The 12,050-nt window shown below is 53.1% G+C and overlaps 1 protein-coding gene across 2 annotated transcripts; it reads right to left on the bottom strand.

Moving 5' to 3' along the window:
- Positions 1-209: 209 nt before the first annotated feature.
- IVD (isovaleryl-CoA dehydrogenase) lies at positions 210-12,050 on the bottom strand. 2 transcript variants are annotated; one of them, XM_023757467.1, is made up of 12 exons: positions 11,859-12,050; positions 10,763-10,852; positions 10,479-10,530; positions 8,142-8,311; positions 7,596-7,689; positions 7,296-7,432; positions 4,822-4,918; positions 3,578-3,674; positions 3,023-3,104; positions 2,400-2,504; positions 2,227-2,299; positions 210-1,545 (listed from the first exon to the last, which is right to left on the bottom strand). In XM_023757467.1, exons 1-12 carry the CDS (start codon positions 12,000-12,002, stop codon positions 1,412-1,414), a joined length of 1,275 nt encoding a protein of 424 aa, XP_023613235.1. In that variant the 5' UTR covers positions 12,003-12,050; the 3' UTR covers positions 210-1,411. The 2 variants fall into 2 exon arrangements, with proteins under 2 accessions (XP_023613235.1, XP_006093078.1); XM_006093016.3 differs by having other exon boundaries at positions 3,578-3,671; positions 11,859-12,046.

Raw genomic sequence — 12,050 nt, 5'->3', positions numbered from 1 at the left:
CCTGGAACTGAAGGGTCCTGGGTTCCTATCTGCTCAAGGGCTCACCCCTTGGCCCTGGACAGGTGCATGTAGGAGGCAACCAATAGATGTGTCTCTTTCTCATCAATGTTTCTCTCACTCTCTCTCCCCTCCACTTTCTCTAAAAAAATTAATGAAAAAAGTATCCTTGGGTGAGGACTAACAAACAAATAAACAAACAAACCATGGGGATGGTTTCCAAAAATTTATGAGCTTCCTTCTAGCTCCAAGGCTCTTGCCACTCTGGCTTCCAACTGCCTTTATAAAATCTCTGGGGATCTGGAAAAGAGAGGCTGAGACTTCTTCTCTTCTAAGGGCTGATTTCACGCTGGTGTTCCCCTTTCAATGAGCAGGCTAGAGGGCAGGACCCAGACCGGTCACTCTCAACGGGGCTGGAGCCAGACAGGAGGCAGGCCAACTGCTTCTCCCCAAAAACACCAGAGCAGAAGCAGATGGGTCTGCTTCGTAACGTTTAATATAAAATGGCAGCAGCCGCTGTGCAGTTGTAACAGAATTAGCCGTAGGGTGTCCAGAGAAATGTACACAGGCAGCCCTGGCTGGAGTGGAGCCAGCCAACGCAGGCCTGCTGCCCAGTCAGCTGCGGGCTGTCACATGGCCAGGACGATGGTGGTGGTGGCCCAGCAGTGCCGAAGGGCTCAGAGGTGCTGATCCTTTACAAGCATGCTGACCTCTACCCCACCGCAGAGTAGATCAGCGGTTGCCAACCTTTCGGACCTCACAGACCACCAGTGGTCCGTGGACCACCGGTTGGCGACCGCTGGTCTAGATGGCACATGTTCTGAGATGCCTGTTCCCAGAGCTCCAGCCCTGAGTGGGGGATTTCAGCCCTAAAGAGTGAAGCCCCTGGAAGGATGCAGGGCTGTGAAGAATGGGTGCCTGCTTACAAGCTGCGAGGGGCTGATGCCTCTGGAAATCAGCAGAAAGAAAGGCTAGGTTTTGGGGGGTTTCCCCCTGGAAAAGCCACCAGGTTCAAGTAAATGAGCAGAGGGCTCCCTGCCAAGGCTCACCCCCAAAAAGGAGGTGACTGCCTGCCTGCCCCCATGTGACCACCCTGGGAGGTGGGTGCGTCAGGCTTGGAATTTAGAGAGCAAGGGCAGTCCCCAAAGCCCATCCCCGTAGCCCAGAAAAGCCACTATGCTTCCTGTCGAGCCCATTTTAAGCCACTGAACACTTCCTAGGCTGGCTGGCCTGGCTCCGCGGCCCCCAGTGCTTGGCTGCCATTGTAGAGGACGCAACCTCGTGCAGAGGCCAGCAGGCGGGTGCAAGGGCAGCCAAGCCCCAGGACCTGCCTCAGGCAGGGGACGAGAGCTGCCACAACTCTACTTCCAAAGAAAGGCCTCGAGGTGCTGGGAAGAGGGTGCAGGTCTTGGCGTTAGTGGAAGTCCGTGTTGAAGGCTCTGCCGATGACCAGCCGCCTCACCTCACTGGTCCCGGCCCCGATCTCATACAGCTTGGCATCTCGCAGAAAGCGGCCCATGGGAAAGTCATTGATGTAGCCGTTGCCACCTGTAGCCAGGGTGTGGGCAGAGAAGAAAGGACAACAGGAAAAGTGATGGGAAGTGGGCAAAGCAAGAGAAGCCAACAGAAGGCCAAGGATACAGAACAGGCCGGAGGAAGAGAGACTGATGAAAGAGAACCAGCAAAAGCTGGTGAGAGGGCGGGCGTGGGGAATACCTTACTTGGGAGGACAGTGGACAAGGGGCCGGAAGGCCACCCAGAGGGCAGAGGACAGCAGGCAGGCAAGAGGACCACTGGTGGACATGGAGAAGGGGGATACGGCGATACCGCATAGCATTTACGGGGTGCCAGGTTCAGAGAAGTGAAGTAATTTGCACAAGTCACAAAGCTGGTCCATGGTAAAACCAAGACTCAGTCCTAGGCCATCTGGCTCGAGTCTGTGCTCTTAACCACTGTGCAGCTTGAAACCAGGCTGTCCACCCCCCTCTGAGGCATCTCTCTCCACTTCCTGGTGTCCGTAGGACGAGGCGTGAGGGGGGCGTGCTGCCTCCAGCAGTTTTCTCATTTGCTTTTCCATGTTCTCGTAATAACCGGGGCAGAAGCAGCTGAATAGCACCAGCTCCGCTGCAGCTAGCTGAAGCTCAGAGTGAGGGGTGAAGAGGACACCTCTTTCTGGAGGCAGCCACAGGCAAGCCCTGGGGAGGGGAGTGGGGAGCGGGGGCCACTCACCGAAACACTGAATGCCGTCCAGGGCCACCTGTGTGGCACACTCAGCTGTGTAAAGGATCACACCCGCGCAGTCCTGTGGGAGGAGGCCCAGGTCAGCAGGCCCTGCCAGGCCACACAGAGAGCGAGTCCCAGCAGCCCACCCGCCGCCTCCTTCGGGGCAGGCCCACCCTTACCTTGGCGGTGCAGTGGCCCTCGTCGCAGGCCTTGGCGACATTGTAGACGTACTGCCGACATGCCATAAGGCGGGTGTACATGTCGGCCATCTTCCCCTGCATCAGCTGGGCACAAAGGGAGGTCACACGTCAACTTTCCTCTTAGATACTCTCCCTAGTTACCAAAAGCAGATTGGCAGCAGCAACCTGACAGCCAGAAGGCAACATCAGGGCACAGAAAGCGGACAGGACTTGCCTAGGATGACAGAGAGGGTAGAGGGCTGCTGCTGCTCCCTGAAGTGGCCCTCCACCCAGCACCACCCTCACTCACGCCCTGCAGCGTCTTCACACCAGAAAGGGTGACTAGAAACGCCGCCCCCGGTACCCCACGCCTCACCCTCACAGTGTCTAGTTCATTCACCTCAAACGAGAAGTGAGGGGACATGGGGTGAACTTCCCGACAACCTCCCAAGCCAGGTAGCACGCTGAAGAAGCCTGCCCTCCAAGCATTCAAATCACTCCGCTGGGGAAGGCTGGCAGGTGCCCACAGCACATGCTCCACGTTCTCATGCTCCACGTTCTCATTTGTGAAAGGAAACTTGAACCCAATGACAGAGGACATGTCGACAAAGCATTCCACTCACCTGGAAGTGGCCAATCTTCTGGCCAAAGGCTTCCCTCACGTGCAGGTAGGGAATGGTGTGGTCCAGGACGGACTGCATGATCCTGTGGGGAGGTGCCTCCCTGTCCCCCTGCTGCCAGCTGGGGTGGCAAAATGCCAGTGTGAGAAGGCTTGGGGGGCGGGAGGGGGCAGCTCAGTGAGGCAAAGAGCTGGGGTTCTAGAGAGGAGAAAAGGAGACTGAGGACACTGGTTGCCCCTGCTCGGTGACTGCACCCCAAGACCAGACAGAGCGGCAAGACCCCTGTGCAGCGGGGCCTTAGAGCCTGGGTGTCCTGTTTCACATCTCAGGTGACTGAGCAGTATTGCTCCTCAGGCATTTTGTCTTTTAAAGAATGTTCTTTACCTTCGGTGTGAAGAAATAACTCATGGGAGTAGGAGGTTGTTTTCATTTCCAGGAAAGAAGGTACATCGGCCAGGAGGGGAGGACTGCGGCTGTGGCTGCTGTTTGCCAGGGCACTGCTTGCCAGGGAAGCTAAGAGCCCAGCTCCCCCACCCCCACCCTGAGCCTCACACTCACCCGAGGGGCCCACCAGCCAGCACCAGCCGCTCCAGGTCCAGCCCACTCATCAGCACGTAGACGCCCTTACTGAGATGGCCCAAGATGTTCTCAGCTGCTGGGAAAAGTGCTGGTCAGAGGGAAGAGGGCTGTCCACCGCCCACAGACTTCTCACTTTATAAGACCTACTAGGTTTGGTACCATGGCTCTCATACCAGGCACTAAAATATGTCACCTGACCTTCAACGAGGGAGATTCTGGATGAGAGAAAAGGATGGAGTTTACCACTCCCTGTCAGAAGTAGAGCTTGCCAGACAGACATCCCCGCCCCCCCACACACACGATCCACAGGATCAGACACAAAGGCCCGACTCTTAGGTCTTTTCCTCCTCCACTGCCTTGGATGGGAAGAAGAAAAGCTAATTTGGTCTAGAAGTCACCCAAACCCTTCCTAGTATTTTCACGCCTGTGTCCGTAATTACCCTTTCCCTCAGGTTGAGCCTGCTCTGGTCCAATATCACCCGTTCCCTCCCCTCCAAGAGTGTCCATGGAATAGTCATCGTTCGGCAGATGGGCCAGTCCACACTGGTGTCAGAAACTGCTGAGCCCCTCTCCACCCCGGAAGCCGGGACCTTGGGTGACCTCCGAGTGTTTTCCTGCTTACGAAGGAGGATCTGCACTGATCCCCCACTCCCTTGATAATCTTTGTAACCAAAGCATACTTTTCTTGGGTGGTGGATCATGAGGGTGAGGCGTGGTCTGTAGCTAAGGTGCAGAGTAAACCTAGTCGGTGATCAAATCTATGTCTTTGGTCCCACAACGTGTCACATTTTCAGTTACACTTCAGGGGAGAAAATACCCTTACACTTCAGGGGAGAAAATACCCAAACTGATGCCTTCCCTTCACTGAGTCCGGCTTCCATCAGTGTACTTGGATGGGGTTTGAGCATTGTTAATGAACACCTCACACAGGCTGTACCGGGAAACGTGCAAACAAGGACGTCTGAAGGACGTTAGCGGGCCAGAGTGGATCTTATCTTTCTATTCCAGATACTGGAATCCAACCCAGACACAGTGTGTTATCCACATAGGAAACAGGCACACAGGGAAAACGCTGCCCCTCAGCCCCAGAGTCCCACACGGATGGGCCTGTGGGCCAGCCACAGTCATTGGTAAGCTAACAATGGGAGCCTCTCTAACCCAGAGATGGGCTTTCTCAGCTTATGAAGGGGTCAGCACAGGGGCTCACCCTTTCTTAGACTCACCAGGAACCTTGCAGTCTTCAAAGATGAGCTCACAGGTGTTAGAACCCCTCATCCCCAGCTTGTCCAGCTTCTTGGCGGTGCTGAAGCCAGGCATGCTCTTCACAGAAACAAAAGGTGGCCTTGAGTACAGACCAGGCCCAACAGGGTCTAGTAAAGGGAAGACCCTTGCAAAAAGCCCACCTTCCCATCCAGCCCCAGTACTCCCACGCACACCAGCATTCGGATCCCAGGGCCCACCCTGTACGGGTCCACTCCTGGAAACTCCAGCCCTAACACCCCACCAGACCCTAGCCTTCTCTGCCGCTAGCTTGCGCTCTCCCCACTTCTCACAGGGGCACTTCTTTCTCAAACGCCTGATCCCTGGGGCCCGCTTGACCCTTCCTAGCTTTGTTTCCTTTCCTTAGGGAAATAATTTCCAAGATATTCTCACGGGCCCATGCAATTCCTTCGGCCCTTTGTTCCTCTGCCATCTGCACCTAATTGAATCACAGCTGGGATCAATTTAACCACCTGTGTGCTTTGGCCTTGACCAGTGATCGGCAAACTCATTAGTCAACAGAGCCAAATATCAACAGTACAACGATTGAAATTTCTTTTGAGAGCCAAATTTTTTAAACTTAAACTATATAGGTAGGTACATTGTTATTAACTTAATTAGGGTACTCCTAAGGCTTAGGAAGAGCCACACTCAAGGGGCCAAAGAGCCGCATGTGGCTCGCGAGCCACAGTTTGCCGACCACGGACCTAGACTAATCAGATGCACTGTGCAAGGGCAAGTGCTCTGAGCGCACGTTTTGCTTCCCTAACCTCCCGGCTGCTGAGTGGCGTTACACAACCTTGAGATTTCCAATCTTAGCCAAGCCCTTTGGGCTACTCAATTCTCATCCTCCAATCCTAGCCAGCCACTTTCTCCCTCTCCCTAGGGAGGGTATTGCAAACCCTGAAGACACTACCAAGTCCCCCATCCCTGTGGTCCCCAGCCCTCACAGATGCCCCGGCTTTCCACCTCAAGGTCACCAGGCACATCTTCCTCCCCCATCACCTGTACCAGCCTTACCTCTTCGTCCTCAACTCTCCATTGTGTTTTGCTCACTTGCTCAGACACATCTCAAGTTCTCCCTCTCCTGAATTTCTTTCTCTTTATCAAAAAATTTGCTCAGTTCTCTCCCATTCTTTTTAAAAAATATTTTATTGATTTTTTATCAATAAAAGGAAGGAAGGAAGAGGGATAGAGAGTTAGAAACATCGATCAACTGTCTCCTGCACAGCCCCTACTGGGGCTGTGCCTGCAACCGGAATTGAACCTGGGACCCTTCAGTTCGCAGGCCAACGCTCTATCCACTGAGCCAAACCGGTTAGGGCTCTCTCCCATTCTTTTTTTTTTTTTTTTTAATATATTTTATTGATTTTTTACAGAGGGGAAGGGAGAAGGATCAAGAGTTAGAAACATCGATGAGAGAGAAACATTGTTCAGCTGCCTCCTGCACACCCCCTACTGGGGATGTGCCCGCAACCAAGGTACATGCCTTGACTGGAATCGAACCTGGGACCCTTTAGTCCGCAGGCCGATGCTCCATTCACTGAGCCAAACTGGTTAGGGCATCTCTCCCATTCTTAAAAACAAACTCAAACTCCCAACTTTTGTTGTTGTTGTTGTTAATCCTCACCAGAGGATATTTTTTCCATTGATTTTTTTTTTAGAGAGAATGGAAGGGAGGGGGAGAGACAGAGAGAGAGAAACATTGATATGAAAGAGACACACTGACTGTTTGCCTCCTGGATCAAGCCTGCAATCGAGGTACGTGCCCTTGACCGGAAGTGGCGCTCTAACCAGGCTAGGGCCAAACTCCCAACTTTTCATTCTACCATCTGCCCCATCTCCCTCTTGCTTTTATTGTCAAGATCTGGCCCTAGCCGGTTTGGCTCAGTAGATAGAGTGTCCATCTGTGGACCAAAGGGTCCTGGGTTCGATTCCAGTAAAGGGCACATGCCCAGGTTGCAGGCTCGATCCCCAGTAGGGGGCATGCAGGAGGCAGCCAATCAATGATTATCTCTCATCATTGATGTTTCTATCTCTCCCTCTCCCTTCCTCTCTGAAATCAATATATATAAAGATTTGAAAGGTGCAGTCTTCATTCCGTCTCCACTCGCATTCCCATTCACACTTCCACTTCAGTCTTCCACAGCTGCTCTCAGCAGCCCCCTGATGACACCTTCATTGTCAAATCCAGTTCTCCTCAGTCCTCATCATCCTGACCCTGTGTGTGGCCTGGCTCGGTGGGCGGCTCCACCAATCTCAGACTTGACGCAGCCTCCCTGATGCCACCCTCCTTTCAGTCTGCTCTTCACCCCACCCCAGGGAGCCTTGGCAGGGCACACAGGATAGCTCGTGTTTGCCATCAGGGGAAGGGATCTCTCTCTGGCATCACTGTCAGGAGACAGAGGCCTCCCACCTGCACTCCCCCTCCATTCACCTTCTCCACGATGAAGGCTGTGATGCCCCGAGAAGCGGGCACAGCAGCCAGATCTGTCTTGGCGTAGACAACGAGGACGTCGGCATCAGGGCCATTGGTGATCCAGAACTTGTTGCCATTCAGGATGTAGTAATCTCCTAAGAACAGGAATTTAGCCCATGTTGGCCCATCTCAGCCAGTCAGTCCACCGACTGCTAAGCAGGAAGCTGCCCAGCTGGAAATAGTTCTGGAAATCTAGCAGAGGCCACCCCAATGATTGTCCCTCTGCCTTTTCAGCTCCCAAGTCGAAAGAGGCCTCACCTTTCTTTTCAGCTTTTAGCTTCATGGAGACAACATCAGAGCCAGCATTGGGCTCACTCATGGCCAGGGCTCCGACGTACTCCCCACTGATCAGCTGCAAGGGAAACCCCAAAGGGCCTGGTTATGACTTTAGAAGTACCTCCAGGAGCTGAGATACTTCCTGCCTGTTTGCGTGACACCCCTTCACACTTCTCTCAAAGATCGGGCTATTGGTACAGTCTTACAAAAGAAGCCCAGTATGTACAAGGCTGAAAATCTCTCTCCTTTTCCTAGTCCCTTTGCACAGAAGCAAGTCTTAGTCTTCAGTTTCTGAGAGTGCTCCCTGCAAATGCTGCCCAGTGATGAACTCGGAAGGTTTGGCCGTATTTTTAATTTTTTTGACTGAAGTATTTGAAAGCCAAACCCTGACCCCTTCCTAACTGTACCTGGTTCAGGGCAGCGTGCGACGGAAAGCAAATCTGACTGGCCCTCGACCACAGGGAGGGCGCCTCGTGTTTGGTGGTCGCACCGAGATCAGGGCGTGTTTCTCCGTTCCCACTGCCTCACCTTGGGGAGGTACTTCTCCTTCTGGGCCTCATTCCCATTGCGCACGATTTGATTGATGCAGAGATTGGAGTGGGCACCGTAGCTGAGTCCCACGGCGCCGGAAGCTCGGGATATTTCCTCCATCACCAGCACATGTTCCAGGTAGCCCATGCCAGAGCCGCCATACTGGGCTGGGAGTAGAGGTTGTGCAGGGGAACAGAAAAGGCAGCTCAGATTAAACCAGGACACTGACAGGATCCTAACAGTTATTGGCAGCAGAGAAACATCCTTGTAGCACCTATTCCAAGTTCTTGCTGACAGAGTCAACAGGTTGATGCCATGGAGTCTGTCTACAAACACACAGAACCGGTTCTGTTTGCTGCCTCTGTCAGCTGAGGTGGTTCAGAAAACAGCCATTGCAACCCCCACTTTATCCCAGACAGACCTCTTAATGAAGGCAGGAGAACCTGAAGTGCAAGACAGATGTTTGTGTAAAAGGCCTGAGGCAAGTGAGATGTGCACAGCATAGGTTTGGACCTAAAGAAACAGGACTATCAAATAAACAAATTGTACACCTTAAACATACATAAGGTTACACGTCAGTTATATCTCAATGAAAACAGTTAAAAAAAGAAAAAAAAGCAAGATTAGTAACAGGAACAGGAGAGCCACAGCCTGAGAGAAATTCTGGTGGGCAGTGCAGTTGAGATGCTGGTTAGGGAATTTCGGAACTCCTCATAAAAATGTGCCTTTTCCTTGGCAGGAGGTCCTAAATCAAAATGGCTGGCTCAGTGGATAGAGCGTTGGCCTGCGGACTGAAGGATCCCGGGTTCGATTCCAGTCAAGGACACATGCCTGGTTTTGGGCTCGATCCCCAGTATGGGGTGTGCAGGAGGTAGCTGATCAATGATTCTCTCTCATCACTGATGTTTCTATCTCTCTCTCCCCCCTCCCTTCCTCTCTGAAATCAATAAAAAAAAAAAGTGGCTGGGTCTGCCACTGCTATTTGGGTAAACCCTGGTGAGATTCTCTGCACGTGTTCACTCTTGACCAAGAAATTAGGCTCATCCAAGGCTCTCCGGAAAGGCTGGCCCGCCCCCTGCAATTCCGGGAAGGAAAGCCCTCAGGTGGTGACCCTGGAAAAAGCCACCAGGACAATCAGGCAGAAACCAGAACTTATATCTGGCTTTCTTTTCAAGTTTCTGATTTCTAACTACCTTCTTCTTCCATTAAAATACCATCTGGTTCAGAAACATATTCTTTTTAAAAAAAATATATTTTATTGATTTTTTACAGAGAGGAAGGGAGAGGGATAGAGAGTTAGAAACCAGCTGCCTACTGGGGATGTGCCTGCAGCCAAGGTACATGCCCTTGACCGGAATCGAACCTGGGACCCTTCAGTCTGTAGGCCGACGCTCTATCCACTGAGCCAAACCAGTTAGGGCAGAAACATATTCTTTATGGGGTTCATAAACTCCCAAGACACAGAGGAAGAAAGTCTTGTTTAGGAGTTTCCAGTGGCCTTCCCCCTATTTCCCATGAAGGTGGTCTAAATTAATTTTTAAGTGGTTTCATTTTATCATTACTCATGATCTAACTTTCTATGGTCAGCTCAAAACTAAGAACTGTCTCCAAGGGGTTGAGGGGGAGATGTAAGGAGAAGTATACTGTTTTCCATCTCCATTCCAATGCCCAAGGAATACCAGCTGAGGCAGGCTGTGCCATCCCCGGCTTTAGCTGGTGAGGCCACAGTCTCATCTATTTATTGGGCATTGCAAGCCAGGCCGGGCCTCTCCTTCAGAGGCCAACATCCAAATCAGAGACCACCAGCTCCCTGCCCTTTATCCCTGGAAACAAGTAGTAAGACCCACAGGGGACACAGGGCAGGCCCAGGGACAGGGTGTTTAACACATCATCTGGCCACCTCATGTGGAGGCTCAGCATTCCTCCACAACTTCATCTGTTTCCAAATGAGCCCCAGGACCAAGCTGCGTGCCTAGATGTTATTGGTAGAAGAGTTAAGAGCTTAGGGACTAGACGAAGGGACTAGGCTGCCAATATCACCTGGGGAAGCTTATTCAGCACGCAGACTTCAAGAGTCCAATTAATCCTGACCCAAGTGAACCACACTGGCCTAATCCCTTTGTCATCTCAACATCACTGCCTAAGAAAATAGAAGGGCTGACAGTCAATGCGAGCTTTCCTAGGACCAAGGGGGAGGAAGTGCTGGGTTTCTTTGAGCACAATCCTTTTTTTTTTCTTTGAGCACAGTCTTTTCACTCCTTTCCTGCTTCTTTTAGCTCTCGTGTTAAAGGGCACGCAAGAAAAGTTCTCTCTGGGGAATTAAACGATACTCACCCGGGGCTGTGATGCCCAGGACTCCCAGTTTCCCCAGCTGCTTCCAAAACTCCTGCCAACAGAATGGAGAGAGCACAGTGGGTGGTGAGAAGGCAGCCAGTCACAGGTGCCTGGACACCTGGAACAAGGAGACCCAAACCCTTCACAGAAAGGGGCTGCATTTTTTAAGGAGGTTTCATTTACCAGAAGACTGTATGAGTTCTTCCAGGCTGCAGTGTAACTCCCAGCACCGCCCAGCTCCCAGACTGCCCCCCTGCACCCCCAGTGTGGACCTCAGAACTCACTCGAAGGTTCTTGAATTCATTGCTTCGATCAATCTCCTGAGCCTGGGGGGCTAGGTGCTCCTGCAGGAACTTAGAGAGGGTGTGACGAAGCTAGAGGGAGAGAGGTGCACAGATGCCTCTTTAACATTATTGCCACTGCAGACGGCGTCTCCACTGCCGAGGACACATTCAGGAAAACAGGCTCCACCACATGCCCCCAAACGGCATCAGACGGAAACTTAAGAGACCCGTAGTTTATGCTTCCTCAGAGATCATCTTCGCCCCTCTTTCTTGAGGTCCTCAGTCTAGACAGCTTCATGATTATCTTTTAAATGTCACTCCCCTACATAAAACCATTCCATGGCTTTCCTTCGTACTTAGAAGGCCGAGGCCCTGCATGAACTGACCCTTCCAACCCAACCCTTCCAGCCTTCTCCAGTCCCCCCCCCCCCGCCCCCACTCCTACCCCGGCCACCGTTGTAAGCACCTGTCGGCTCTTTTCTGCCCTTTGTCTCAAAGGGATTACTCAACACATTAGAAACTCCTCTTGGCAGGAAAGTTTGAGAACTAGAACTGCTTTCTAGTTCTCCGGCGTGATTGAAAGCTCTGCCTGCTGTCTGTGAACCCGAGTGGGCTTGGAGTTCCGGGAAACACTGGCACATGCTCGCTGTTGCCACAGGAAAATCACCTGCCGGTGGAGCCGTGCCAAGTGAAGTCTCCTCCCTCCTGGAAGGGCTCTGCCTCGGCTCCAGTTGTAATGACATATTTCAAGTACTTAGTGCTCCGACTCTGTGGGTGAGATTCCACTGCCTTTCAAAGCCCCCGGGGTGTGCGCTGGAAAGCGATTTCTCGGGGAGAATGATTAACCTTGGCGTTCCTTCAGTGTGAGCGGGCTTCAGGCGGACTGGGGCCCCCTTGCCACGCACCGGCGGCCCCTGCCAGACCGCCACCAGAAGACGCTCCGTTCCAGCAGCTGTCCTGCCAGCCTCCGCATCCCCCTCCCGCAGCCGGGCGCACGGGTGGCAGGTGGGCAGGCGAGCGCCAAGGCGACCCCGAAGCGGGCAGCTGGGGCCAGGCCGGGAGGCCTACGGGCCCGGAGGAGGGTCAGGCTCCCTACCTGCTTCTGCTCCTCAGTCAGCCCGTTGATCGCATCGTCCACCGCCAGCAGCGAGTGGGCCCGCCGGGAAACGACGCGGGCCAGCGGCGCCTGCAGCCTCCAGCTCCTCGCACGCAGCCCCAGCAGCCGAGCTGTAGTCGCCATCTCCGCAGCGCACCGAGCCCGAGCCGAGCGGAGATGAGCCCGCCCTAC

Source organism: Myotis lucifugus, unplaced genomic scaffold (genome assembly GCF_000147115.1).
Source record: "Myotis lucifugus unplaced genomic scaffold, Myoluc2.0 scaffold_109, whole genome shotgun sequence".
Lineage (NCBI taxonomy): Eukaryota > Metazoa > Chordata > Mammalia > Chiroptera > Vespertilionidae > Myotis > Myotis lucifugus.
The sequence above is the reverse complement of the archived record's forward strand: the minus strand, read 5'-3'. Positions and strand labels throughout refer to the sequence as shown.